Source organism: Diabrotica virgifera, chromosome 5, assembly GCF_917563875.1.
Source record: "Diabrotica virgifera virgifera chromosome 5, PGI_DIABVI_V3a".
In the NCBI taxonomy this organism is placed as follows: domain Eukaryota; kingdom Metazoa; phylum Arthropoda; class Insecta; order Coleoptera; family Chrysomelidae; genus Diabrotica; species Diabrotica virgifera.
The window spans coordinates 211,708,172-211,735,856 of record NC_065447.1 but is presented as its reverse complement, the minus strand read 5'-3'; the positions used below and the strand labels follow the sequence as shown (position 1 = coordinate 211,735,856).

General features: G+C 31.5%; 2 protein-coding genes across 6 annotated transcripts in view; one reads left to right on the top strand and one right to left on the bottom strand.

Moving 5' to 3' along the window:
* Positions 1 to 13,938, bottom strand: part of LOC126884592 (GATOR complex protein Iml1) — a 196,087-nt gene extending 182,149 nt beyond the window's left edge. For all 5 annotated transcript variants that reach the window (XM_050650584.1, XM_050650586.1, XM_050650587.1 and 2 more), the window contains exons 1-3: positions 13,673 to 13,938; positions 13,183 to 13,535; positions 8,522 to 8,931 (exon numbers count right to left, since the gene is read on the bottom strand). In XM_050650584.1, the coding sequence (XP_050506541.1) occupies positions 8,522 to 8,931; positions 13,183 to 13,535; positions 13,673 to 13,730 (821 nt within the window). In that variant the 5' untranslated portion in view covers positions 13,731 to 13,938. The remainder of the gene's footprint in view (positions 1 to 8,521; positions 8,932 to 13,182; positions 13,536 to 13,672) is intronic.
* Positions 13,939 to 14,217: 279 nt separating this feature from the next.
* The window catches only part of LOC126884594 (nitric oxide-associated protein 1), a 28,102-nt gene continuing 14,634 nt past the window's right edge, over positions 14,218 to 27,685 (top strand). The window contains exons 1-2 of the mRNA XM_050650589.1: positions 14,218 to 14,983; positions 22,913 to 23,390. Coding sequence (XP_050506546.1) covers positions 14,339 to 14,983; positions 22,913 to 23,390 — 1,123 coding nt within the window. The 5' untranslated portion in view covers positions 14,218 to 14,338. The remainder of the gene's footprint in view (positions 14,984 to 22,912; positions 23,391 to 27,685) is intronic.

Genomic DNA, 27,685 nt, shown 5'->3' with positions numbered 1-27,685 from the left:
AGGAGAAAAGTCAGTTAAAGAAATTTAAAAAATACCATTGTCAAACAACACAGTGAAAAGGCGAAATGCTGATATGTCTTCCAATATTGAAGAACAACTTTATCTAAAACTTCAAGAATGCACATATTTTGCACTTCAAGTAGACGAAAGCACCGACATGGCATAACAAACATAGCACAGCTACTCGCATTTTTACGATTTGTTTTTTATAAAGAAGTTATAGAAGAGTTTTTGTTCTGCAAACCACTTGAATCATACACCACAGAGAAACTCATATGTCAGGTAAATTGACAGGGCTAGCAGCAAATAGCTCCTGAATGCCGAAATACACATTGTGTCATACACCGAGAAGAATTAGAATTAGAAACAATTTAGTAGATATTTCTAAACAAATAGGATCAAGGGGCTTCCTTACTCTTCATGTTCCCATCCACAGGTGTTTGGTGGTACGCCAAAATTTTCAAAATATTTCAGGTGGTACGCAGTTGCTAGAAGGTTGGGAACCCCTGCTCTAGGGCATTAAATTTAAATAACTAGTTAAATACTGTCAAGTTGACAATTATCAACCTATACTATATTTACAATCAAGATGCAGTAGAAATAAACAAACCAAGACACATTAAATGCTACTAGGAGCACTCCCGAATCATAATTTACAACTTTGGGAATCATGATTTGGGATTGACAATGTAGATACATTGTAAATTATGATTCGGGAGTGATCCTAGTAGCATTTAACGTGTCTTGGTTTGTTGATTTCTACTGCATCTTGATTGTAAATTTAGTATAAGTAAAACTATGGTTACCACAATTACGTTACGACTATTGCTAGTAAATGTACTTATTTAAAAACTACTTAATTCAAAATTCATTCAAATTTTTTGCATATAAAGAATAATTTAGTGGGACATTAAACGTTGAAGGCACCACGGGCATTATAGATAATAACGCTTTCGGTCAATGTACATCCCTCGGACCAAAGGCCCTCGGTATATACAGGGTGAGTCATGAGGAACTGTACATACTCCTACCTCGTATAGATGCTCCTATGGGGAATAACAAATGACCATTAAAAAGTGCCTGCTCCCATTGTTTAATAATATACAGGGCGAGTTTCGCATTTTGACAGAAATTTGTATTCGTCATAATTTTTGAATGGTCAGATCGATGTGTCTCTTATTTTGGTCAATCGTTACATTATTACCACCTAATCAACTGATTTATTCAAACTAGAAAAAAATCAGGTCCGGCTTCAAAAAAATTAGTTCGTTTCGGTCTTAGAAAAAATTTCACCTTGTATACGCTTTTTAAAAACTCTAATATGAATTTTACAAATTAGACAAATAGGCAATTAAAATGACATATTTGTTTTTTCCCCACACGATTACTTAATTTTTTATAAAAAAATCAATTTTGAGTATGAATTAAAAGTTTGGTAAAGTGAACCATAGATTAAAAAAAAATAACTTTTATTACAAAAATTAATTTTTTTTAACAAATATTTAACTTATGTTACCACCCAATCAACTGATTTATACAAACTAGAAAAAAATCAGGCCCGGATTTAAAAAATTAGTTCGTTTTGGTCTTACAAAAAATTTCACCCTGTATACGCTTTTTGAAAACTCTAATATGAATTTTACAAATTAGACAAATAGGCAATTAAAATGGCATATTTATTTTTTTCCCCACACGATTACTTAATTTCTTATAAATAAATCAAATTTGACTATGAATAATTAAAAGTTTGGTAAAGAGAACCATATTTACTAGAAACCAGATTTAAAAAAATTAACTTTTATTACAAAAATTATTTTTTTTTAAACAAATATTTAATTTATGTTACCACCCAATCAACTGATTTATTCAAACTAGAAAAAAATCAGGCCCGGATTTAAAAAATTAGTTCGTTTTGGTCTTAGAAAACATTTCACCCTGTATACGCTTTTTGAAAACTCTAGTATGAATTTTACAAATTAGACAAACAGGCAATTAAAATAGCGTATTTATTTTTTCTTAATTACACACGATTACTGAATTTTTTATTAAAAAATCAAATTTGTCAAAATCGGAATTTTACCATAAAAATAAAAAAAATTAAACAACGTTTTTCTTAAAATTAAAAGCTTCACCATTTTTTTTTCTATACCACGTCTAAATCTAAAACCCATAACACTTCTCTTTGGACTCTATAGACGTGATCAAATAGATAAATTTTAAATTTTTTCGCTTAATTTTTGCGATTTAATTTTGCAATTCACGAATCTTCACCTTTTATTTTAAAAAATTCATAACTTTTATGAGAAGAAGACGGAAAGTCTACAACAATTTTCATATTCACAATGGTAAGAGATATGTGCTGTAAAATTTCAGAAAAAAAATATTAAAATGGAACAGAGTTGTAGCGAGTTAAACCGTGATTTCATTTTTTTTTTCAGTTTCAGGTTAAAATTCCGATTTTGACAAATTTGATTTTTTAATAAAACATTAAGTAATCGTGTGGAGAAAAAAATAAATATGCCATTTTAATTGCCTATTTGCCTAATTTGTAAAATTCATATTAGAGTTTTCAGAAAGAGTATACAGGGTGAAATTTTTTCTAAGACCATAACGAACTAATTTTTTAAATCCGGGCCTGATGTTTTTCTAGTTTGTATAAATCAGTTGATTGGGTGGTAACATAAGTTAAATATTTGTTCCAAAAAAATTAATTTTTGTAATAAAAGTTATTTTTTTTTTAATCTATGGTTCACTTTACCAAACATTTAATTCATACTCAAAATTGATTTTTTTATAAAAAATTAAGTAATCGTGTGGGGAAAAAACAAATATGTCATTTTAATTGCCTATTTGTCTAATTTGTAAAATTCATATTATAGTTTTCAAAAAGCGTATACAGGGTGAAATTTGTTCTAAGACCCAAACGAACCAATTTTTTTGAAGCCGGACCTGATTTTTTTCTAATTTGAATAAATCAGTTGATTAGGTGGTAATAGTGTAACGATTGACCAAAATAAGAGACACATCGATCTGACCGTTCAAAAATTATGACGAATATAAATTCCTGTCAAAATGCGAAACTCGCCCTGTATATTATTAAACAATGGGAGCAGATACTTTTTAATGGTCATTTGTTATTCCCCATAGGAGCCTCTACACGAGGTAGGAGTATGTACAGTTCCTCATGACTCACCCTGTATACCATTGACCTCAAGCGTTATTATCCTTATAATACCCTTGGTACCTTAATAACTATAATTTTACATTAAACTATTTTAAATATTAATATTCTGGCAGATATTTGTATAAATATTGATGTTTATATAAATATAAATATTCTGACAACTGTCAGATTTACCTAAAATGTCATGTTGTCATGTAATGATTTGCGACATTCTTAAAATCCTATATGACGTCAAAATTAATGACGCACGAAAAAAGGGTTTGGGATCTACTATACACAAAATGTCAACATAATCGATCAAGTAGTTTTCACAAAATAATTTTGCAATCTAAGTTTTTGAAAAAAAGCTACCAAAAAGTTTTAAGTAATTGAAATTTTTTTACATATAAAAGGGCATTCAAGCTTTCAAATAAAATTTGAATCATTGAAATCGGTTGAATAAGAGAGCCTATAGAGCCAACAATTCTGTTGTGTCGTATTTTACATTCTTTTAGTTATTCATGTTGTAGATTTGAGTATAAGTAATCAACTTATTTAGATTAGTTCTATTGAACAAATGTGAAATTGTGAAATATGTACAAAAGACTGAAGTACTACCACTGCTACTGTACGACGTTGCTAGAAGTATCCAATGATCAGTCTGAAATCTACACCAAGGATTCTAAAAACCTGAACTAAAAATAACTACCTACCAAAAGGCAAATCAGATATCTAGACTAATCAATAATATGGAACTGGAAGGTGTGGACACCTTTGCATACCTAGAGTGGTTGCTGACTAAAGACAACAATGTCAGCAAAGAAAATAAAAGAAGAATAGTGGTAGTTACTACAACCTGAGAGGATAAATAGCCTCAAAACTACCAAGTAATAAATCTGAGCATGTATAAAACACTAAAGGCCGCGTCTCACCATCAAATAATTTGATCAAACAGTTTGAGCAAACTCCGGAAGTACGTCAAAGTGACGTCACAATTGCAGTTTTTTTTTAATTCTAAAAATCTGTGCTCTCACTATCAGTCTAGTTTGATCAAATTTTTTGTATTGAGTTGTCTAACTTGTTTGTACTTTATTTAAAATTAAAATTTTTCATTATTATCCACAATGAACACTCAGGATGTGACGTCACTAACTGTCACTTTCAGTTTGCTCAATCCAGTTTGATCAAATTATTTGATCGTGGGACGCGGCCTTAATAAAGGCAATGTTAAGGCTGTATGACACTATACATTTTCTTGTATCATTTCTAATATCGTTTCTGATATGTCAAAAAAATGCATAGTGTCATACTAGTGTAGGAAACAGAGGTTGAACCTTGCAAAATGGACACAAGTCCGGTTTTATTTTTTTTCTGGCATATCAAGGGGTGCTTATTATAAGACTAACTTTTTCTGAAAAAATTTCGCCCCGGAACCCCCCTTTTCACCCCTTTAAAGGGGGTAATTTATGGTTTTTGCAGAACGTAGCCCTTCCTGTAACTTTTACAAAAATTTTTTTTTATAGAAATATGAAGAGGACTATATTTTCTACGATTTATTTCCGACAGCATCTCTCTATCATCCACCGTTTAGCAAGGGTGGCGCCCCAAAGTTGACAAGTTTTTAAAAAAGATGTTTTTAAAAATATATATTTTTCCCTAACTCTAACGAAAATTAAAAAGAAATGCTGCGGAAATCATTCACCAATAGATGATTGATTTTTTGGTATAGGTTTCACTTAAGGGTAATTGCCCTTTTTTTAATTACAGGGTGTTACATTTTAAAAAACCCCTTTTTATACCATCTGAACCGTTTATGCTAGAGTAAAAAGACTTTCAGCGATTACCCATGTACTGGTGTTATTTACAAATTTGTATAATGCACCCCCATTTTTTCCCCGGAACCACCCAAAAAAAAAGAAGAATTAATAAATAAAGTGGTTTTCTTGGAATCCTTCACACACAATGCCCTTCATTAATATGCTTCATATATAATTTTGTGCAAGTTATTATTACCCATGCATGGACACTAAAAGCGATTTCCTAGTGCAACCCCTGTAGCCAAAAACAATAAATAAAATGGGGGGTTGAAATTTTTTTTTTGTTTTTTGTTTTTTGATCCATATGGGCATATGCTTCATCGATAGTGCTTTTCAAAAATATATATGGTTATTGCAACATCCCTGCGCAAACCACTCCTATCCTTGAAAATATACTTCAGAAACTACCCCTATACCTTATCCAGCATGTTTTTACGATTTTCTCATTACCTATTAATTTTTTTTAAACAAAACTTATACAAGGTTAAAGACCACTATTTACTCTAAAAATTAGGTCCTATTCATTTTTTTCGTTTAAGCAACCGTTACGGCACAGTGGCGCCGTAAACCTCATATATGCTTTGACGGGCTCCAGTTTTTGTTTATTTTTTCGTCATCTGTTTGTTTTATTGATAAAGTACTTATGTAAAATAAAACAACACAGTGTAATCTACAAATCATGACCTATGCACATTTTACATTCTTTGCTCCCCAAAGCTACAGTGGTGGCCCAAAATAAATTTTTTCATATTATCGCCACCTACACGCATTTTATTGCGGTAATGGTATCTTAATAGCACAATATTCACCCCTAAGTGGTCGCTAAGCAGTGGCGGATCCAGGGAGTGGTGATGGGAGCGATCACCCCCACCCCTCTCAAACCAAGTGATATTATATTTGAAGATTATAAAAATATTCATTTATTTTTACAGAAATACTTATATTATATTAATATTATTTTTATAAGAATTACTTTTTATGCTTTAGCGACAGTGGCGGATCCAGCATCGTTAAGAGGGGGTGCCAATTGGTTAAATTTCTATAAAAATAAATGAATATTTTTATAATCTTTGAATACTTGGTTTGAGAGGGGGGAGGTGATCACCCCCATCACCCCTCCCTGGATCCACCACTGCGTAGCGACCACGTAAGGGTAAATATTGTGCTGTTAAGGTAGCATTAATGCAATAAAATTCATGTAGGTGGCGAAAATTTGCAAAAATTTATTTTGGGCCACCACTGTGGCTTTGGGGAGCAAAGAATGTAAAATGTGCATAAGTCATAATTTGTAGGTTACACTGTGTTGTTTTATTTTGCATAAGTACTTTATCAATAAAACGAACAGATGACGAAAAAAAAAACAAAAACGGGAGCCCGCCAAAGCATATATGAGGTTTACGGCGCCACTGTGCCGTAACGGTTGCTTATACGAAAAAATGAATACGACATAATTTTTAGAGTAAATAGTGGTCTTTAACCTTGTATAAGTTTTGTTTAAAAATAATACATAGGTAATGAGAAAATCGTAAAAACATGCTCGCCAAGGGATAGGGGTAGTTTCTGCAGTATATTTTCAAGGATACGGGTGGTTTTCGCAGAGATGTTGCAATAACCATATATATTTTTGAAAAGCACTATTGATGAAGCATATGCCCATATGGATCAAAAAGCAAAAAACAAAAAAAAATTTTCAACCCCCCATTTTATTTATTTTTTTTGCTACAGGGGTTGTACTAGGAAATTGCTTTTGGTGTCCATGCATGGGTAATAATAACGTGCAGAAAATGATATATGAAGCATATTAATAAAGGGCATTGTGTGTGAAGGATTCCAAGAAAATCAATTTATTTATTAATTCTTCTTTTTTTGGGGTGGTTCCGGGAAAAAAATGGGGGTGCATTATACAAATTTGTAAATAGCACCAGTACGTGGGTAATCGCTGAAAGCCTTTTTACTCTAGCATAAACGGTTCAGATGGTATAAAAAGAGGTTTTTTAAAATGTAACACCCTGTAATTAAAAAAAGGGCAATTACTCTTAAGTGAAACCTATACCAAAAAATCAGTCAATTATTTGTGAATAATTACCGCAGGATTCCTTCTTAATTTCCTTTACAGTTAGGGAAAAATATATATTTTTTAAAACATCTTTTTTAAAAACTTGTCAATTTTAAGGCGCCACCCCCGCTAAACGGTGGATGATAGAGAGATGTTGTCGGAAATAAATCGTAGAAAATATAGTCCTCTTCATATTTCTATAAAAGAAATTTTTTTTAAAAGTTACAGGAAGGGCTACGTTCCGCAAAAACCACAAATTACCCCCTTTAAAGGGGTGAAAAGGGAGGTTCCGGGGCGAAATTTTTTCAGAAAAAGTTAGTCTTATAATAAGCACCCCTTGGTATACCAGAAAAAAAATAAAACCGGACTTGTGTCCATTTTGCAAGGTTCAACCTTTGTTTCCTACACTATACACAGATACAAGAAACGATATCAGAAACGATACAAGAATTTGAGTCAGACACAGATTCTTGTACAAGAACTGCGCCAATTTCTGCGCAAACAGCAAAAACGTAAAACCTGCTGGTAAAACATCTAAAATGTCATAATTACTTACTCATAATGGCGGCTGAAATGAAAATGGGATTATGTATTGATAAATTTATTTGTGTTTTTGTAGGTATTATTTATAAATCTTTTATTGATACTTAATATACCGTTTGGTATGAACTACTGTTCTACTAATAACCATATATTTAGCTCCTAGTAAAGTTCAAACTATAAATTTAGGTTTCATGGTGCATAATTTTTTAATAGACGAAAATACAATAGTTCCTAATTTGGATCAAACTGAAGATAATTCTAATGCAAATATTTTAGCACAAATATCAAAACAAAATAAAAACACAAATAATCAACCTCAAATAGTCAACGTAAAATTCTGGTTAACATTAAAATGTTAATTAAAAGTTTATAAATTTTATAAAATCTTTAAAATCAGCTGTAGCTGTAGATGCAGTACTACCATAACGTGACACAGGGTGACAAACAAAATTTCGACCAATCACGTGCCGAATTTCATACAATTTTCGATACAAGAACTTGCATAGTGTCATAGAGGGCACAAATGTACCTACAAGAAATGATACAAGAAAATGTATACAACAAACGATATCAGAAACGATATTAGAAATGATACAAGAAAATGCATAGTGTCATACAGCCTTTAAGATGTGGAGCAAAAATGTGGTTGTATACATTTAAAGTAATGCTTTTAAGGGCTTTCACATTATTTTTGAGCTGTATCAGTAACACAATATCTGGAGAAATAAAAAATAAAAACCCAAACCTTTGAGAATAAGTCTCAAATGGCTTTTTAACTAAACTCTTAGACTTAGATTCTCTAAATTATAATAATAAAAAACTGTAAATACTTGTAACTTCTTAAACTTTAGATTCTAATGATAAAACTGTATTTTGATGAGCATGATATTAATAGGGAAAAATTGTCAAGAAGAAATCAGGTATTCATTGAACTATACATACCTATAAAAGTCTTCATAGTATCTCCCTTTGTAATCCTTTTGCAAACATTCCCTCATATGGTAAGGAAATTCTTCTAAATTATTAGCTTTATAAAAAGTCCTCGAAAAAAGAACAATAGTCACGTCATGGTTGCTGCCATTTTTCTTCCATTTCATAAACAGATCTGCCAAAAATCCATTAACAGCCTTTTCAAAGTATAAATCACCATGTATATCAAAGTCCCACATTTCAGAAGACATTTGCAAAAATAAATAAACCATTGAAGTTGATGATCTAAACACTATTTTCGTATCATCTGTTATTACCCCACAAGCTACTCTATCCCCTTGAGCCCACATCTCATATACTTGGCACCTAACTGCTGCCCCACAAAATTCCAGCTTTTTGTTCATATATACACAGGTATTAACCTACAAGAAAATAAGTTGCATATATAGTAGCAAGTAACGACACCGTATATAATTATAATTATAATAAGTATAGTTAATACATTTGTTCAAGCCTCTGTTGCATAAATTAAATTTTTCCAAACTTGTGGATGTTTTGAAATAATTACATAGGTCTGGATCCCGCGTATGAAAAAAAGTTGATTAATAGCAAGCTGACAATTTGTTAATAGCTTAAGGGTGTCTAGTCGGATAAACTTTGATATATGGGAACACTGGAACAGGGGAAGTTTTAATTGTAGAACAGGTTAAAAATTTGGAACGGTCAGACCACGAAAACGGCACATGTATTTTGTCCGACAGAACAGAATTAAACTCTTAGAACAGATATTAAACTCTCATGCAAAAATCAGACTGCTATTTATCACCAAATGGACGTTTTAATGAGTGGAACATGTAGAATATGTCAAATGCCAGGAATGATGACAGGTGATAAATAGCAGTCTGATTTTTGCATGAGAGTTTAATCTCTGTTCGGAGAGTTTAAGTCTGTTCTGTCAGACAAAATAAATGTGCCGTTTTCGTGGTGTGACCGTTCCAAATTTTTAACCTGTTCCACAATTAAAACTGCCCCTGTTCCAGTGTTCCCATATATCAAAGTTTATCCGACTAGACATCCTTAAGCTATTAACAAATTTTCAGCTTGCTATTAATCAACTTTTTTTTCATACGCGGGATCCAGACCTAACAGAGAAAACGGGCCAGCCACAAAATTAAGAAATCCCTATATTTTTTTATATATTTCACTATTTCTCCATTTTCTTTTAATTTGCTTTATGTTAATTAAATTAAATGAATTATCATGTATACTGAGAATATAAACAGAATAAACAAATTCTCAAGACCAATATACCATAAAATTCTCAAAACTCATTAGGTATTTATAAATCAACGAAGCTTTGCAGAATTGATTGTTTTGAGAACTACGTGAACTATTGTAGTATTATAGAGTTTTTGAGATATCTCAGTGTTACTATTGGCCTCCTCACAGTGAAGTGTATTTCTTAATAACGATAGAAAAATAACGAAAGTCCGTTCAGATGAAGCCAAAGGGATGTGGCAAGACAATTGAATGTTAGTAGTCCAATTGTGCAGGGGAACTTACCAATGAAACCTTGAGACAGGATCTTATCAATGATAACCTGGGGCAGGTGCCAAAAGGAAGAGTTCCAAAGCTATATTCAGCAAGCCCAGTAATCAGCGTTTCTAATGTTCAAAAAAGGTTAAAAGAACAGGGTTTCACAGCTTATAATCCATCAATGGGGCCATTACTTACTGCTGATCACAAAAGACACAGATTTGCATTTGCCAGTGAACACATCAATTGGACAATAGAAGATTGGAGGAAAGTATTGTTTAGGTATAAGTGTACAATATAAATTTATGGTAAATATAGTCGAAATAAGGTCTACAGAAGGGCTGGAGAATGTTATGCTGCATGTACTTGGTCACACCGGATTGCTTTTGGTGGCGGCTCAGTAATGTTTTGGGCAGGTATTTCTATTGAGCATACGGAAAAGAATGTAATGCAGTATCTTAAAGATGTTTATTTCCAAATAATTACACTTTTATAAAAAAAAACCTTTTAGAATACCCCGTTTTTATTATTTATAGGACACATTATAAAATTATAAACTATTTTGTTGCTTCAATTCCTGTCATGTTACATGAACTTAATAAAATATGAAATATTAATATGCTAATTAAAGTAAACTAAAAAAAAAAAAAAAAATAGGGAACACCCGGATTTGAACCGGGGACCTCTTGATGTAAAGTTGAATGCTCTACCACTGAGCTATATCCCCTGTTGACTAACATACTTTACAACGGGATCTAAATGTCATTGCATTATTTGCATTTAAAATGACTTAAAAATGAAAACAAAACTCACTGTGTCCATGTAAAAGCTGTTAAATATTGCATTGTCATCGAGTTCTGAGCTATTCTGAAAATTTTCTAGTTAGGAGTATGTTTAAAATCAATTACAATATTTTTCGGGCATAGTGGCAAAGACACAGGCAAAGAACAAGTGAAGAGTATAAAAACATTTTAAAATAGACTGGCCTGCTTAACCCCCTAATGTGCACACTCACGATAACTCGAGAGCATTAAACTGGCCAAAATGTGCACACCCGAGATAATTCGAGCAGCATTTTACTTTGTTACTATAATTTTCACGTTTAACTGCATTCAAGAATTGAAAATAATAATGTAAAAGCAAGAAAAAACAATTGTTTTTTGGTATTTTAATCATATTTGGTAATTTATCATTTACATGGGATGGTAGGTAAGTTATAACACTTACTTATTCAAGTATAAAATACACTCACCGGCAGAGAAAACGGGCACCCCAAAAAATGGGTCATTTTTAATGTCTTGTATTTCCTAAACCTGATGTCCGATTTAAGTAATTTTTTTAATATGTTATAGCCTTATTCTTTATCAATATCGCTGTAATAATATTGTTGCTAGACAGGTACATTGTCATTGTATACAGGGTGTACGAATCAAACTGTGTTTTTTTCTTAAACTTTGGAACACGCTGTGGAATGTTCTAGCTTTTATAAAATACTGAAATTATAACCAAACTATAGCCTCAGGTTTTCTTAACATTCTGTTTTTTGATTCATTCGCTTATGTTGGATAATAAAAAAGTTAACTTTAACAACTACCCCTGTTTTTCGTTAATACAGGGTGTTTTTAAATAAGTACGGCAAACTTTAAGGGGTAATTCTGCGTGATAAAATAATGACAGTTTGCTTTATAAACGTATGCCCGCAAATGCTTCGTTTCCGAGATAGGGGGTGTTGAAATTGTTCTTACAAACTGACGATTTATTTATTTCTCTAAAACAGTTTGTGATATGCAAATGAAATTTGGTAGATTTTAAGAGGTAGTTATTGCGCATTTTGTGGCATACAATTAAGAATTTTATATTCACCATTGGCGTGCATACGGGTATAAATATTTTAGATATATCCCGTATGCACGCCAATGGTGAATATAAAATTCTGTATGGCAGCATCAACTGCAGGTCCCCTCTCTTGCAAGCCAGAGAAAACAAAGGGACCTTTTGCTATTATTCAAGATCTTAAATGGTATGTGCAGTTGTTCTCAACTACTTAATAAGATCGCACTGTTTGTACCCCCTCGCACCACTAGAAAAGTGCGAACATTTTATGTACCGTTCCATAGGTTTAATTATTCACTTTTTTCATTCGTACCGAGTCTTGAATTTAGCAAACTCCCTTTACAATTTACAACTGTTTGACAACTCCATCAGTCGTTTTAAAAGAAATTTACATGGGATCGATATTTGAGTGAAACGTCTGTAATTTGTTAACTTGTTTTTATGCTATTTCCTATTACATATTTACTTCTATATTATATTTATATTTCTGTATGTCTGTTTTTTATATTATATTATGTTATTGTTTTTATCTGTACACTATGTATTTATGTAACACTTTATGTTCAATTAAAAATATAATGTATTTTTATAAATTGGGCTTGCCCGTAAAATAAATAAATAAATAATTGTAACAGTAATGGTGCATCAAAATTTTCATTACATTTATTTTATACAATGGATTATGTGTTTCTTCTTCTATAATTCCTACTAGGTTTTTCTTGATTCTCCAAAGTTTTGTTCTTTCACGAAAGAGTAAATTTGTAATGGTCATTATTTTTTGGATCACAATAAGAGCTATTAGCTGTATCTATATTGTTTGGGCTGCCAACCCAACTAACTGTAATTACTGTATGCAGTGCTGTTTTTGTGACAGTACACGCTGATACGCTGTACCGGTACCTCTAGGGTACGCAAAAATAAAATACAAAATTATAGACAAATTCCTGAATTTTTGCCTTGCTCCCAAACAGCTTTAAAACGCCCTTATTGGGGCTAAAATTTAAAAAGTATTCCCGGGGGTGAACCCCCTTATGAACACTCTCCAGACCCCCCGGAACATTGTGTACTGGAACCTATATTGTTACAAAAACAGCACTGACTGTATGTAATTTGGCTAATATCATACTTGCTACTCTTTCAATACTTAACTAATCTCTGGCTCTTTTCTAGTAATACATCCCTTGTTACTTGTATTACTATTTAGTATACCTATTAAAAAATAATAATACGGAAGAAATATAAATGTCATTAATTAATAAATCAATTCAATTGACCATAAAAAAAACGGAAAATTTCAAACTTACCAAACTATTTTTAAGTCTCCACATTTCTGATCTTCCCATATATTGGTCCTTGAAAGTGAGTTCTACAGAATCCAATGCAACATCTGCAGGATTCACAATCCTAATGGTCACATTTTTATACGTTTGTAAGCCAAACGCAGTGACAATACTTTGTTCAATGCTTATAATTTCCCTAGCTTGTAAAAGATCATCAGAAAATGTTTTAATTTGCAACAAGAGCCTTGGATACTCTTCTTCGGATTCACTCTTTTTATTTTTTTGATTGTCATCTTCTGGTGCTGAGTGATATATTTCAACAATATCATTCTTTTTAGCTTCTGGGTAATCTTTCTGGTTTATAATAAGGTCTTCCTCTGCAAAAATAAACAAGATACTGAATAAGCCAATAAGTATTTCATCAAATTATCTTTACAAATACTTTTCAATTGGTTTAAGAACAGTTAACCAAAATTATTATTAAACTTTGGTATGTTTTATTAATTTTTCTTACCGCTAAAGGTTTTTTGATGCGCTTTTAACTTAAATGATTTCATTTCAGTATATGTCATTGTTCATCTTCTCATTTTACTGATATAGCTAAAATAAATGATTGTTGATTCAAATTAAACACTTATAATAGATATCAACAAATAATGGACCAATACCATCTATAAAGCTTATCGTGTTACAGTTTATTTTACATTTTATCAAACAAAAATATCTTGCTTTCTATAAATTAATGAGGTTATTAATCTGTCAGTCAACAGCTGGAAACGTCATGTTGACTTGAACCCGCCGTGAACTTAGCAACTTTTATGTTCGTTGACATACAGGGAGGATGATGAAAACTGATGGAATTCACAGAACACGCATAAATATGTTGAAATCAGAAATATAGAGAGAGGATTATGAGACAATAATAGTATATAATCTAATTTATTAAAATAAGATTATTACTTCTTCTATCCGTTATATTGCAGTCCCCGTAACGGAAGACTAAATCGGCCCTCTGCTTGACAGTGTTGCCACACTAATACGACGGCCTAAATATTTTTATAAAGCGAGAATTCGGATTTGTATCGGTAACAGAACATTTGACTTAAAAGAAGAGGAACATAACCACTAATTATCCTTATTTTAAATTTTAAAAACACTGTTTTTTATTACTCTAAAAATAATGTTATTTTTAAAATCCTATCAAAATGTGAACTGTTGTAAATGTTCTTGGTTGCAAAAACTAGAAATTTCGAAAAAATATTTGTCGACAAATACATATTTATATTTTCCAGTTGAAACCAAATTGGTAAATAATAATGAAACGGAAAAATCCTCAACAAAAGATAAACTATTATTTAACAGCGTGTTAAACGCAAAGAATCCTAGACTAGGATTCTTTAAGGCTCGGCGGTTGTACGCACAACAGCAAGAATTAAAACACCTGATACAACCTTTACCACTATCACTAAAATTTTTGTCTGACGATTTGTTAACAGAGAAAGTCACAGACAAAGTCGAAGAACAACAAATAAGTGAGAGTAATAAAAATGTACAGTTTCCTTATAGTAGTGTTAGTAGTCCTGTAAGTGAATTTAAAACTGAAATTAAAAATGAAGACCTTCAAGAATATTCTCCTGAAACTATAGATAAAGAAGTAAGAGCTAAAAATAATGAATTACGGAGGTGGATGAATGCATATGATAATTTGGAACGTGATATTGTTGAGGACGGTGAAGATGGAACTATTAATTATGGTACACCTGATCCTAAGAGTGTTATTAGTGATGTACCGTGTGGAGGATGTGGTGCATTGCTTCATTGTAAAGTAAGAAAATCGTGTAGAGTTATGATGTATTTATTTGAAATTAAATATTTTCTTGATCACAAGTATTTTGTGACAATCTGGCCATTTAGTTTCCATACCTATATGCTCTGAGCTTCGCTGGTGTCGCTCCTAGCAGATTACTAATGCAACTTTCAACGGTAATTTTTAAATTTATTATTTCATTGTTATCGCTTAATATTTACAACGCAAAAAAGTAATTAAAATGTAATCGATTTTTTAAAGATTTTGCTAATCATTTTAACGTTCTAGTATTGAAATATTAATTTCTTACTTCGGATACTTTCACAATTATCGTGTAGATGGCGCTTAGATTAATTTATAATTACATATTACAAAATATTAAAAAAACTTAAATTCAGTATATAAAACGTAAGTATATTTAAGGTAAAAATATACACCACAGCTTTGACCAAATAATATTATTTCCTATTAAGGCTACGGGTACATAATTCGCAAATATTTTACGGCTATCCCTACTTTTTCTGTCTTTACACTGCAAATTACGTGTAGTAAAATCCACACTGGTATGGATATATGTAAACATTACTAGAATGTCATTCTACTTGAAAATGTCATCATTAACTTAAAGAGATGGCTTTTGAATGTTCTTGGATAACTGTTATTTTTGTATAATTGAAAATTATTAATTCAGTTAATAAATGTGATTATTTCATTCATAGGAGATTCTGACCAATAGAAAGCTACAGAAATCTGAATTAAATCGATAATTTTTGATAATCTCCCGTCGTTAAGTATATTACGTCAGATGCCCTTCGTTGCTACGAACAAAAAAACATTCAGTGACATTAATGACAATTAATGTTTTAAAAATTATAAAAGTGATGACTTTCAATAGTCAAATATTTATAAAAACTGTGTGTTTAATGGTACTAATTTGTACTTACATAAATAAATTGCAATAAAAGTTGGGACAAGGAGACGAGGTAGACCAAGAAAAAGATGGCACGAAAAGTTTCAAGAAGATATAGGATCGATGGAAATTACAGACTGGAAAGAGAAAGCGAAAAACAGGATACAGTGGAGAAACATACTGCAGCAATTTTTACATAGTCATTAAATCAAATTATATAATAAATATAAGACATTAGTATATATTGTTATTTGTATTATGTAAAATTGTTATTGTTAAGTTGTAAAGCCCTAGGCCTCCAAGGTCTGTAGAGCATGTTAAATAAATAAATAAAATTTTGGTTTTGAACAGTTTTATTCATGAAATAATCGCAACAAATTGCACTCGAACTCTGAAATTAATATAGAATTTTTGCTCTCGTGACACTTTGACATAATTTCACTCGCCTTCGGCTCGTGAAATTAAAACTGTCAAAGTGTCACTCGGGAAAAATTCAATAATTTCGGAGCTCTTGTGCAATTACTACTGATAATTTTTTCACTAACTATGTATTCAGTGATTGTAATAATTTATTTGTACAACAAAAACTAATACTCAATCGAGAAAAGAGGAAAAGTGTTAAAGTGATTTTTTAATAATATATTGTTATTATGGAACGCTTAAAATTTTGAACATCTTTAACAACAAAATACTGGGATCGCAGAATATATTATCCCGCTGTATTCTCTGCTTGGATCTTCCACAAATAATACACAATAAATAACTTTTTATTAAGTTCACGTCTTAAATCAATTATTTATCAAATACACTATATTATATCAATAGTATTTAATCAACAACTCAAAATATTCCCGATGCCATGTCAAATATTTAAAATTGTCACTGATTGTCAGTGTCCGATTGACAATATGCTGACAATATTCTATTCGGCTGAGTGCATTGTAAGACAAAGATAGATTTGGAAAATATTACCACGACATTGTGTTCATTTTTTTCAAATCCTGAAAAAACCAATAAATATTTTTGAAAAATTTAAACGCAGAATGAAAGACTAAATTATTAGTGAGGGCCAAAAGTCCCTTAGAATAAATAAAAAGTTTATTTTGAGTCAGATAATTGAAATTAAAAATCACACTAAATTTTCTCTTAGTTTTTCACCCCTGTAACTTACGAAAATAAACATTATAGAAGTTCTCAGGGACTTTCGGCCCTCGCTAATAACGTAATCTTTCATTCTGCGTTTAAAATTTTCAAAAATACTTATTAGTTTTCTCAGGATTCGAAAAAAATGATTCCCCATTTGAATAGCTTTGCAGCCGAAAATACGTACCCATCCTCTTCCCAGATAGCACAAGTACGTTTTATGGACATCCAATGGACGTACATCTGTGTACATTGGAACGTCCAATGGACGTCCCGCTAAGGTACAATGGACATCCGATGGACGTCCAACGAATGTCCAGAGTTCACAAAATTGGACGTCCATAGAACATCCGCTACAAACGTACATTGTACGTTGTATTGGAGCTTTCAGTGTACACCTTATGTACATTCAATGTACGTCTTATGGACATTTGTAGGGCACTTTTCAGAAAGCAATCTAGTATCCATAATTTTGTGAATACATAGCAAAAAGCTTTTATATGAAATAGTTCCTTATAATACTAAACTTATAGATACTTAAAAATATTACACAAAAGACCTTTTTTATTTCTCTTTACTATAACTTCATTATAATATATACTTTATTATAGGAACTAGGAACTTCATTAATGCACGACTGCACTTGCACGATAAACAGAAAACACAAATATATCACAGGATGTATTTTCATAAAGACGAGATTCAGATAATGACGCCCTAGGAAGCATGCACATTAAAAGAGGTTTATCTCTGTTCTGTTTCTGTTCCAAACTATTTTTAGAGTCAGTACCGTTGTTGTATATTACAAGCAGGTTTGCCATTCTGTGAATTATCATAAATAAACCCTCCTTCAGTATTCCACAACAATTAACAGCGATAATCCCCTAAAAGTACCTGACTAATACTACCTTTCACGACCGATAGCGCGAAGAGCGACAACGTTGTCAAGAAGATTCTCATTTAGTTTGTATTGGGACTTAATATAATAGTCGCGTTTTGTGTAAAATATCCATGGACCACAAATGGATGTCCAATGTACGTTGAAATCAAACGTCCAATGGACGTCCCATAATGTACGTACATAGTACGTCCAGTTTTGGTCCATGGACGTTTGGACTTTAAATGTATGTTATATGGACGTACATTGGACGTTGTGTGCTATATGGGATTGTGTTCATTTTTTTCAAATCCTGAAAAAACCAATAAATATTTTTGAAAAATTTAAACGCAGAATGAAAGACTAAATTATTAGTGAGGGCCGAAAGTCCCTTAGAATAAATAAAAAGTTTATTTTGAGTCAGATATTTGAAATTAAAAATCACACTAAATTTTCTCTTAGTTTTTCACCCCTGTAACTTATTAAAATAAACATTATAGAAGTTCTCAGGGACTTTCGGCCCTCGCTAATAACGAATCTTTCATTCTGCTTTTAAAATTTTCAAAAATACTTATTAGTTTTCTCAGGATTCGAAAAAAATGATTCCCCATTTGAATAGCATTGCAGCCGAAAATACGTACCCATCCTCTTAATGTTTTTAATTTCAATGTTTTAAATTTTTATGTCAAATTTCCAGTAAAACCTTACAGACTTGTCACTACTGGCACTCGAGAATTTTTAATTATCCCCTCTACCTACGAGCTCATAGCGTATAGGCTCTTTTTAATATTAATAAAGTAGCTTGGAATATAAGAATAGGTTGAGTTCTCACTCGACCCTTTTTACTAGGATAAGTTAGTTGATCTCTAAAAACGAGATGGACAAGCTGAATTTGGCTGAGAAGATGCAAAAAAGTTTGTCACTCCTACCCCCAGGCTTCCTCATAAAAAACCTTTTTGTAGGGGGGGCATCCATAAACTACGTCGTTGAAAAGGGGGAGGGGAGATCTTTGCTTATTACGACGGTGTACGACAGGGGGGAGGGGGCCATGAGTGCACATCCGACGTCGTTTGATGTTCACAAATATAAAAAAATTACCTTATTTTAGAATTAAAAAGAAATAGTAGGTATATTACTTTTATCGCATACTTTTCATTTCGTTTTTATCACTCACAGCCTTATTAATATTTCTAGTAGTTTTGTACAGAATAACAAACAATAAAATATTTTTCTATGTATTTAAACAAACGCTTCTATGAAGAACAACGTCTGGAAGCAATAAAAATATTAAACTGTTCATTTATTTACCGAAAACTCTGTGTGAAACAATTCTACAAGAATGAATAGAAATAAAATATTCTATTTTATTTAGTTAGTACATTGTATTTATACTTAATAAAAGAAATGGTATTGAAATCAAAACAAAATAAGTATCAAGATTTATATGATGCAGTTAAGAAAGCATATCGGAACTCCGATAATAGTATTGTCTTTTGTCCCAATAAAGCTAATTAGTTGTACAGTAAATTGAGAGAAAAAAGTACGCGGATATTAATGAACTACATAGTAAGTAAATAAACTTTGAAAGCTAACTTTAAAAAATCCAGAAATATCATGGAATTTTAAAAAAATCACTAAAAAGGGGGGTCATGAGTTGCAATTGCGAAGTCGATATGAGGGGGGTCAACTGTAAACGACGCTTTACGACGGAAGGGGGGGGAGGGTATTAAAAAGTCCGAAATTTTTACGACATAGTTTATGGATGTTCCCTAGGGATGGAGAAATAGCGATTTACTAAGAATCTGTATGCCATAGAAAAAAATATCTCAAACAAGAAATGTAGCCGAGGTAATTACTTTTTATGTAGAATCAACCATTCTCTCAGAAACAACACTTGAAGTGACCAGCGATTTTGAATGTCAGTTACACACATGAATCAATTTTTTAAATAGAATTTGTATTTTTTCATTTAGCATAAGTATGAACTTTTACAGTATGATAAATACACAAATATAATATAAGTATTATGCAAACACGAAAATAGAATGAATGAAAAAATTATATAATAATGTCTAATTTACATAGCCATTCAATTGCTTCTGGGGAACAGTCCACAAAGTCCTGGAGGTTTCCATTATGTGCACGATTTGGGCAGTCTGAAACACAATGACTTATTGTATTGGTACCAGTATCAATTTTTTATTGTTCTTAAGATAACATTATATTCTAACAATTTACTACTGAATCTAGTTTAAAGGGCCTAGCCGGGTAAGATGATGAAAAGTGCCCCCAACTCGATGCGAATTCCATATAGGTCACCGTTTAGCATAGATAGTGAAACTAACTTTCTGAAATTTTTAGCCCCCTAGGTGGTCATGTGACCCACCTAGAGCCTAATTAGGGTTTTTATGTTTTTATTTTTTATCTCAGCCGCATCGAGAACTAGCGAAAAACTTTAAATAAAAAAGTTGTAAGCTTTAAAAAGTTCTGTCCGAATTTTTTTTTTATTTTTGGCGGGAAATTTAAATTTTAGAACGATTTTAAAATTTTAAATGAGTATAAAAAAATAACTAAGACATTCGTTTTCACGAAAAAAATATATAATGTGTATTTTGTAAATGTTTCACCCTGAATTTTTTAAAATTGGTGAAACGCACCTTAAAAATAAAAAACCGCATTTTTTCGGTTTTTTTTTTCGTTTTTTGATAAATGTTATACATATTTTTCAAACAAGGTAACACCGTCACTGAAGTAGTCACAAAAAACTGAAAAATAATTGGGGTTTGCTTAATAAAAATTTTTTGTAACGCCATCCATTTTCAAGATACAGGGCGTTGAAGAAAACAAAATTTTACACATTTTTTACGATTTTGCCGAAACTACTGGCAACATTGTAATAAAACTTGGCGGGTTTTAAGAGGTAGTTATTGTGCATGTTTTGACGTACAATTAAGGATTTGATATTCATCATTGGCGCACTTAGGGGTAATGGTCTGAACTTTTCAAAGAAAAAAAGATAGTACGCCACTGACATATTTCAAATTAACAATCATTTTTGAATTCCTCGTTCAATTTGCGATAAAAAAAACTATCTTCTCATTTTTTCAAAAAATAAAATATCTTAACGCTTTCAAAGTATTCGAATTAGTTTTTACTCGTATAATGGATGTACGAGTTTATAGAAACTACTAATAGTAGTATTTTATTTCATAGAAGTTTCTAATACTTTGTAAGGATTAAGATGTTTAATTTTTTGAATAAAAATGGCGCGTCGTATGAAAGAATAGGAAGATAGATTTTTTGGCACAAATTTAACGGGGAATTCAAAAACGATTGTTAATTTGAAATATGTCAGTGGCGTACTATCTTTTTTCTTTAAAAAGTTCAGACCATTACCCCTATGCGCGCCAATGATAAATATAAAATTCTTAATTGTATGTCAAAAAATGCACAACAACTACCTCTTAAAACTCGCCAAATTTTATTACAATGTTGCCAGTAGTTTCGGCAAAATCGTAAAAAATATGTAAAATTTTGTTTTCTTCAACGCCCTGTATCTTGAAAATGGATGGCGTTACAAAAAATTTTTATTAATTAAACCCCAATTATTTTTCAGTTTTTTACCTACTCCAGTGACGGTGCTACCTTGTTTGAAAAATATGTATAAAATTGTATCAAAAAACGAAAAAATGCGGGCCGAGCCGAAAAATTTTTAAAGGTGCGTTTCACCAATTTTAAAAATTTGAAAAAATTCAGGGTGAAACATTATGCAAAAATACACGTTATATATTTTTTTCGTGAAAACGAATCTCTTAGTTATTTTTTTATACTCATTTAAAATTTTAAAATCGTTCTAAAATTTAAATTTCCCGCCAAAAATTAAAAAAAAAATTTGGACAGAACTTTTTAAAGCTTACAACTTTTTTATTTAAAGTTTTTCTCTAGTTCTCGATGCGGCTGAGATAAAAAATAAAAACATAAAAACCCTAATTAGCCTCTAGGTGGGTCACATGACCACCTAGGGGGCTAACAATTTCAGAAAGTTAGTTTCACTATATATGCTAAACGGTGACCTATATGGAATTCGAAATGAGTTGGGAGCACTTTTCATCATCTTACCCGGCTAGGCCCTTTAAAATAAATTAAGTGTTTAAACTGTTTTGAATACTGATGATAAGCTAAATGTAGGTAAGGTATTGTGCAGGTGTAAAACAGGCAACACTGTTATTCATAAGAGTCTGTACTGCAAAGTCAGTGTGAAACGAAGTATAGATAATTTCTAATGTGAAAGTTTAAATTTAGCATTTTTAGGCATATTTGAAATGCCTCATATTTGTTGCCAAAATGCAAAATAGAAATTTCACGTTATATGATTTGAAGACTAGGCTCTCTCTGACAATGAAAATTCCATAGTGACCAGTCAAAGGAAGTGATAAATTTTATTGATCTCATGAGAATCATAAAAAATGGCAAAAATCACATTTATTTATTTAACAGTTTAATACAAATGAACTTCATTTATAGCAAAATGCAAAAATTGCATATGAAAGCTGCCTTCTTCACCTTTAAAATGCATTTTGATTTTTGTAGATAGCATACTCTAATCAAAAGACATTGAATGTTTATTATGGAGTTGACAAAAACTTTATTTAAATCATTCATATCACTCACAAAATGACATTCAAAAATGCTGGTTGCTTCAAGTTGTTTCTGAGAGAATGGTTCATTTTACACAAAAAGTGCTAATAAACATTTTTGTTAAATTTGTTTAAAACATTTTTATCTACAACATATAGATTATTGGTAAATCAATGTTTTTTAGGGGGCAGCCCAAGGTTAGGAGTGGCTCACTTTTTGGATCTTTTTCGGGATCCAAAAATGGACATTCTCAGCAAAATTCAGTTTGTTCGTATAACTTTTAGAGGTTGAGTGATATTTTTGCCTATGAGACAACTGTCTATTGCAGCTGTAGCGTACAGTACAATTCTGTAAATAACTTTTATGAATTTTGTTTTAGGACACAGCTATTCCTGGTTATATCCCTTCAGAAATTTTTAAGAATGCTCACAGACCAGGGGCAGCCACTTTGGAAGCTATTATATGCCAAAGGTGTTTTTTCCTCAAAGAACATAACATAGCACTCCAAGTGAGGGTTTCTGCAGATGACTACCCAAAAGTACTGATGTCATTGGCGAATAAAATGTCTTTGGTGATCTTGATGGTAGATCTTACAGATTTTCCTTGTTCAATATGGCCAGGAATTGCTGATATTTTGGGACCAAAGACCCCAATTTTTGTAGTAGGGAACAAAATAGATTTGATACCAAAAGATGATGTCAAATTTATACCGAATATTAAACAGAAAGTCGTAGATTATATGAAATTGAATGGATTTGGTACTTCCAAGATTCTAGATGTTGCTCTCATATCTGCCAAAACTGGATATGGGATCGAGGATTTAATAACATCTCTGCATTCTTTGTGGAAAGTGAAAGGTACATATATGCATTAGTGGCTTAGTTATTCAATATATTTTTTCTTCCATCAAGTAGCAGTTGAATTTTATTTTTTTATATAATATTCATACAAAAACATTTTATTTTGTATATACAGTGATGAGTGCGCTAATAACCGGCAAAGTAACGCAACAGATTTTAAGGTATGAGATAAAAAGGAAGGAAACTAGTGGAGGTGTTAGATTTAGCGAGAAAAACCTACAAACTTACATTCTAGTTATTGTTTCCCACCTTTAGACGTATCAGAGGAGTATGTCAACTAAAACTGTCACTGTCGCAGTGGCAGTTGCTAAACTCATCCGATACGTCTAAAGGTGGGAAACAATAGGTAGAATGTAAATTTACAGGTTTTTAAAAAAAAGACCAAGTTTTCAATCCAATGGCATATAAATCAACATAATGTTATTATGTTGATAATAAGGTAACCAGATAATGAGGTGTAACCAGAGAAGGTTCCCATTGTTTTCAGTCTGGTGGGATGTAGAATAACATTATGTTGATTTATATGCCATTGGATTGAAAACTTAGTCTTTTGCTAGCAGTTGCCGCTAGGGCATCTATGCCATTTCGTTCGTTGCAATCCGTGACTGCACGCCGGGGTTTGTTTTGGTTGGATCAGAGAGAGCAGCATATGTGCCTCCTGATGAGAGACTAATAAGTTTCGAAACCGGTAGAGGTGCTTGCTGCACTCTCTGATTGGACTAGAATATGATGCGGCTGTTTTTTCGTTTTGCAACGAAATTAAAAATGGTTATTCATTTTTGATTTACATGTTTTTATCGCTTTAAGTTAGGCCATGATTTTTCTATCTTCAGTGCTGAAGCCATAGCAATTTATGAGGCCCTGCAATATTTTAAAGAATCAGAAGATATATCTGCTACAATTATTTCCAATTAACTCTCTGTTCTTCTTGCTATTCAAACTATAGATTTTCCTAATAACAATTCAAATATTTATATCGTACTAATTAAGAAAATCCTTTTTGAAATTCATAAAAATAAAAGAAGAGTGAACTTTTTATAGTGCAGTCACTGAAGGTGGATATGAGCTATTACCTCCGATTTCGTTGAACCTTCATCGATTTCCATGAAAATTGGTGAGTGGTTAGAGAATATCTCGAGGAACAAAGGTGACATGGTGCCAACTTGCGCTTTTACCCTGGGGGTGGATGCCACCCCTACTCGGGGGTGAAAATTATTTTATTAAAAATAACCCCACAATTCGATAGAGGGACAAATTATAAACAAAATTTGTTATATAAAGTTATTAAAATAAATCAATACTTTTTGAGTTATTAAAGATCAAAGATTTTAATTTTTAGTGAAAAAAATGCATGTTTTTAACCGATTTTTCATAAATACCTCACGAACTATAAGTTTTTACAAAAAAGTTATTATTATCAAAATTGAGGCTAATAAAAAATCAAATAAACTCCTTACTAGAAAAACCTTTCAATGTTAACTAAAAGTGAGTTATAGGTAATTGAATGTATATTTCTTTCGTCGAGTACCCAAATCTAAGTATTCAATCTTAAATACCGGGAAAATGATGCATTTTATAACATAAACTGATTAAACATTTGTCAAAGTTCATACAAATATCTATCAAATAAGCCCTCGAAGAAGTTGATAGCATTAACATTTATGCACCAAAAATGTTTCAAAATTTATCTTTTAAAAATGTTTCCAAAAAATGTTATTGTTTTTTTTTTGTAAATAACTCCGTTAATTTTAAGATATCAGGTTCACCTAAAATTTAATTAAAAGTTGATTCCAAGAGCTATTAAAAACGTCGAAATTAGTCTTCTAAACCTCTTACTTTTTTAACAATAAAAGGTTAAATGGCCATGGTTACATGGTTCTCGCAGCAAAATTGAAATTTTAAACGTTTCTATCTCGGTTATTTTTTAATCTACGGAAATAGTAAAGGTAAAGTATTTAGAACTGAAAAAACTAAAATTTAGTTATATATCATTTTTTACGTATATTGAGTATTTTTGGAGTTATTATCAAAAGAAATGTAAAGTACGATACTTTTAAAAACTCTGATTTTTTTAAATTGTATCTTTTTTCAAAAATATGCATTCTAAACCGGTCAACATTGTTGAAATCATTAACTATGTTAACCTAAAGAAATTCTTGTGAGGATTACTACAAATTTAAATTTTTGTGGAAATGACGTATGTTTTATTTTTCAGTTTTTCCAAAAAAAATCGAAAGGGTTCTCTTATTTTCAATTCATCAAACTTGCTTAATTTTGATGCCATTAACTTCTACTGGAGCTCATTTGATATGTATTCCGAAGTACTTTGACAAGTGCTTAACAAGTATATTCTATAAAATGCATCGTTTTCCCGTTATGTAAGCTTGAATACTTCGATTTGAGTACTCGTCGAAAAAAATATATACATTCAATTACCCATAACTCACTTTGAAATAACATTAATTGAGTTCTTTAAGTAGGGAGTGTATTAAATTTTTTATTATCTTTAATTTTGGTAATAATAGCTTTTTTACAAAAGCTTATAGTTTTTGATTAATACGTGAAAAACAGCTTTAAAACATGCATTTTTTTAAGAAAAATAAAATCTTTGATATTTAATAACTCAAAAAGTATTGATTTATGTTAATAACTTTATATAACAAATTTTGCTTAGAAGTTGCCCCTCTATCGATTTCTGGTATTATTTTTAATAAAAAAAATTTCACTCCCGAGAAGGGGTGGGGTCCACCCCCAGGGTAAAAGCGCAAGTTGGCATCATGTCACCTTTGTTCCTTGAAGTATCTTCTAACTACTCACCAATTTTCATGAAAATCGATGAAGGTTCAACGAAATCGGAGGTGAAAACCTTCAGTGACTCCACTATTATGGGTTAAGGCTCATATAGGACTAACGCATAATGAATATGTTGATAGTTTGGCTAAAAAAGCTATTGAGTATGGTACTTCAAATAATCGTAAGTTTTGCATATTTGATTTAGTTAACACTATTAAGCATCGAGTTAAAAATCAGTGGAGTCAATCATGGCGAGATCTTTGTAAACAATCCAAATGTCAGTATTCACTGATTCAACCTTCTGTTCCAAATATATATTGGTTTAAAAATTATGTAGTACCTCGAAGATATATAACAACATTAATCAGAATGAAGTTTGGACATGCATGTTTCCCTCTACATCTAGCAAGAATTAAAGTTTTTGATTCAAATCTTTATACTGAATGTCAGAAAGTGAGTGATTTGAATCACACTTTCTTTGAGTGCACAAAATACATTCCATACACCTATAATCAGGGCCGGCGATAACGGGCCTGCAAGGGATGCACTGCAGGCGGGCGCCCCTGTTTGGGGGGCGCCAAAATGGGCTTTTTTCTGCTGGTGTGATACAAAATATTAATTTAAAAGAAACTGAAGGGCGCCTATGCTACTTTTGCAGGCGGGCGCCTGATACCCTAGCGCCGGTACTGCCTATAATTTAATCAAAGATTAAATAAAATGTAATGTTTTTCCACCTTTCAATATATCCTATCTATTGTCTCTGAACAGCAAAAATATATATGAATGGAAAAATGTGGTGAGCAACTTGGATAGTCCATAGCCATGATACAATAACAGAAGATATGACATGGAGTCGGTAGGCGGGGCCTACGTAGCTACGTCACTCTGTGAGTAGAACAGCATTATTATTCAGTGTTGTCGTATAGTAAACACTGTTTATTTTTGTGTTTAAGGTGAATTTTACTTATAATTTGTTACACTTTTATCAAAAATATTATATTCATAGTTAGATTTTAATAGTCCTTAGGAAGTGTGATCATAAATATAATTAATTAATAAGAGAACTTAAGTAATAAAAAATATAACTGATGGGCTTCATGACTATCGCAGCTTTAACTTTTTTTATCATTTAACACATTACAATTTTATTGTTACCTTTATTTCATCGTCAGTACATGTATTATACAGGGTGTATAATACATGTATTATAAATATACATATATATATATATATATATATATATATATATATATATATATATATATATATATATATATATATATGAAAGGAAACGGCGATTGCATTTTATTTCACTTCGACCACCACCGATATTCTACACAACGTGTTTCGAGCTCATGTCAAGCTCTCGTCAGGAACATCTAGGTGGATGGTCGAGGTGTAACAAAATGCTTTTGGCCTTTCTGGTAATAATAAAATAACCAGACTTCAGTACACTTGGTACGACATCTATATAAATTAAACGAAAAGATTTCTCTGGT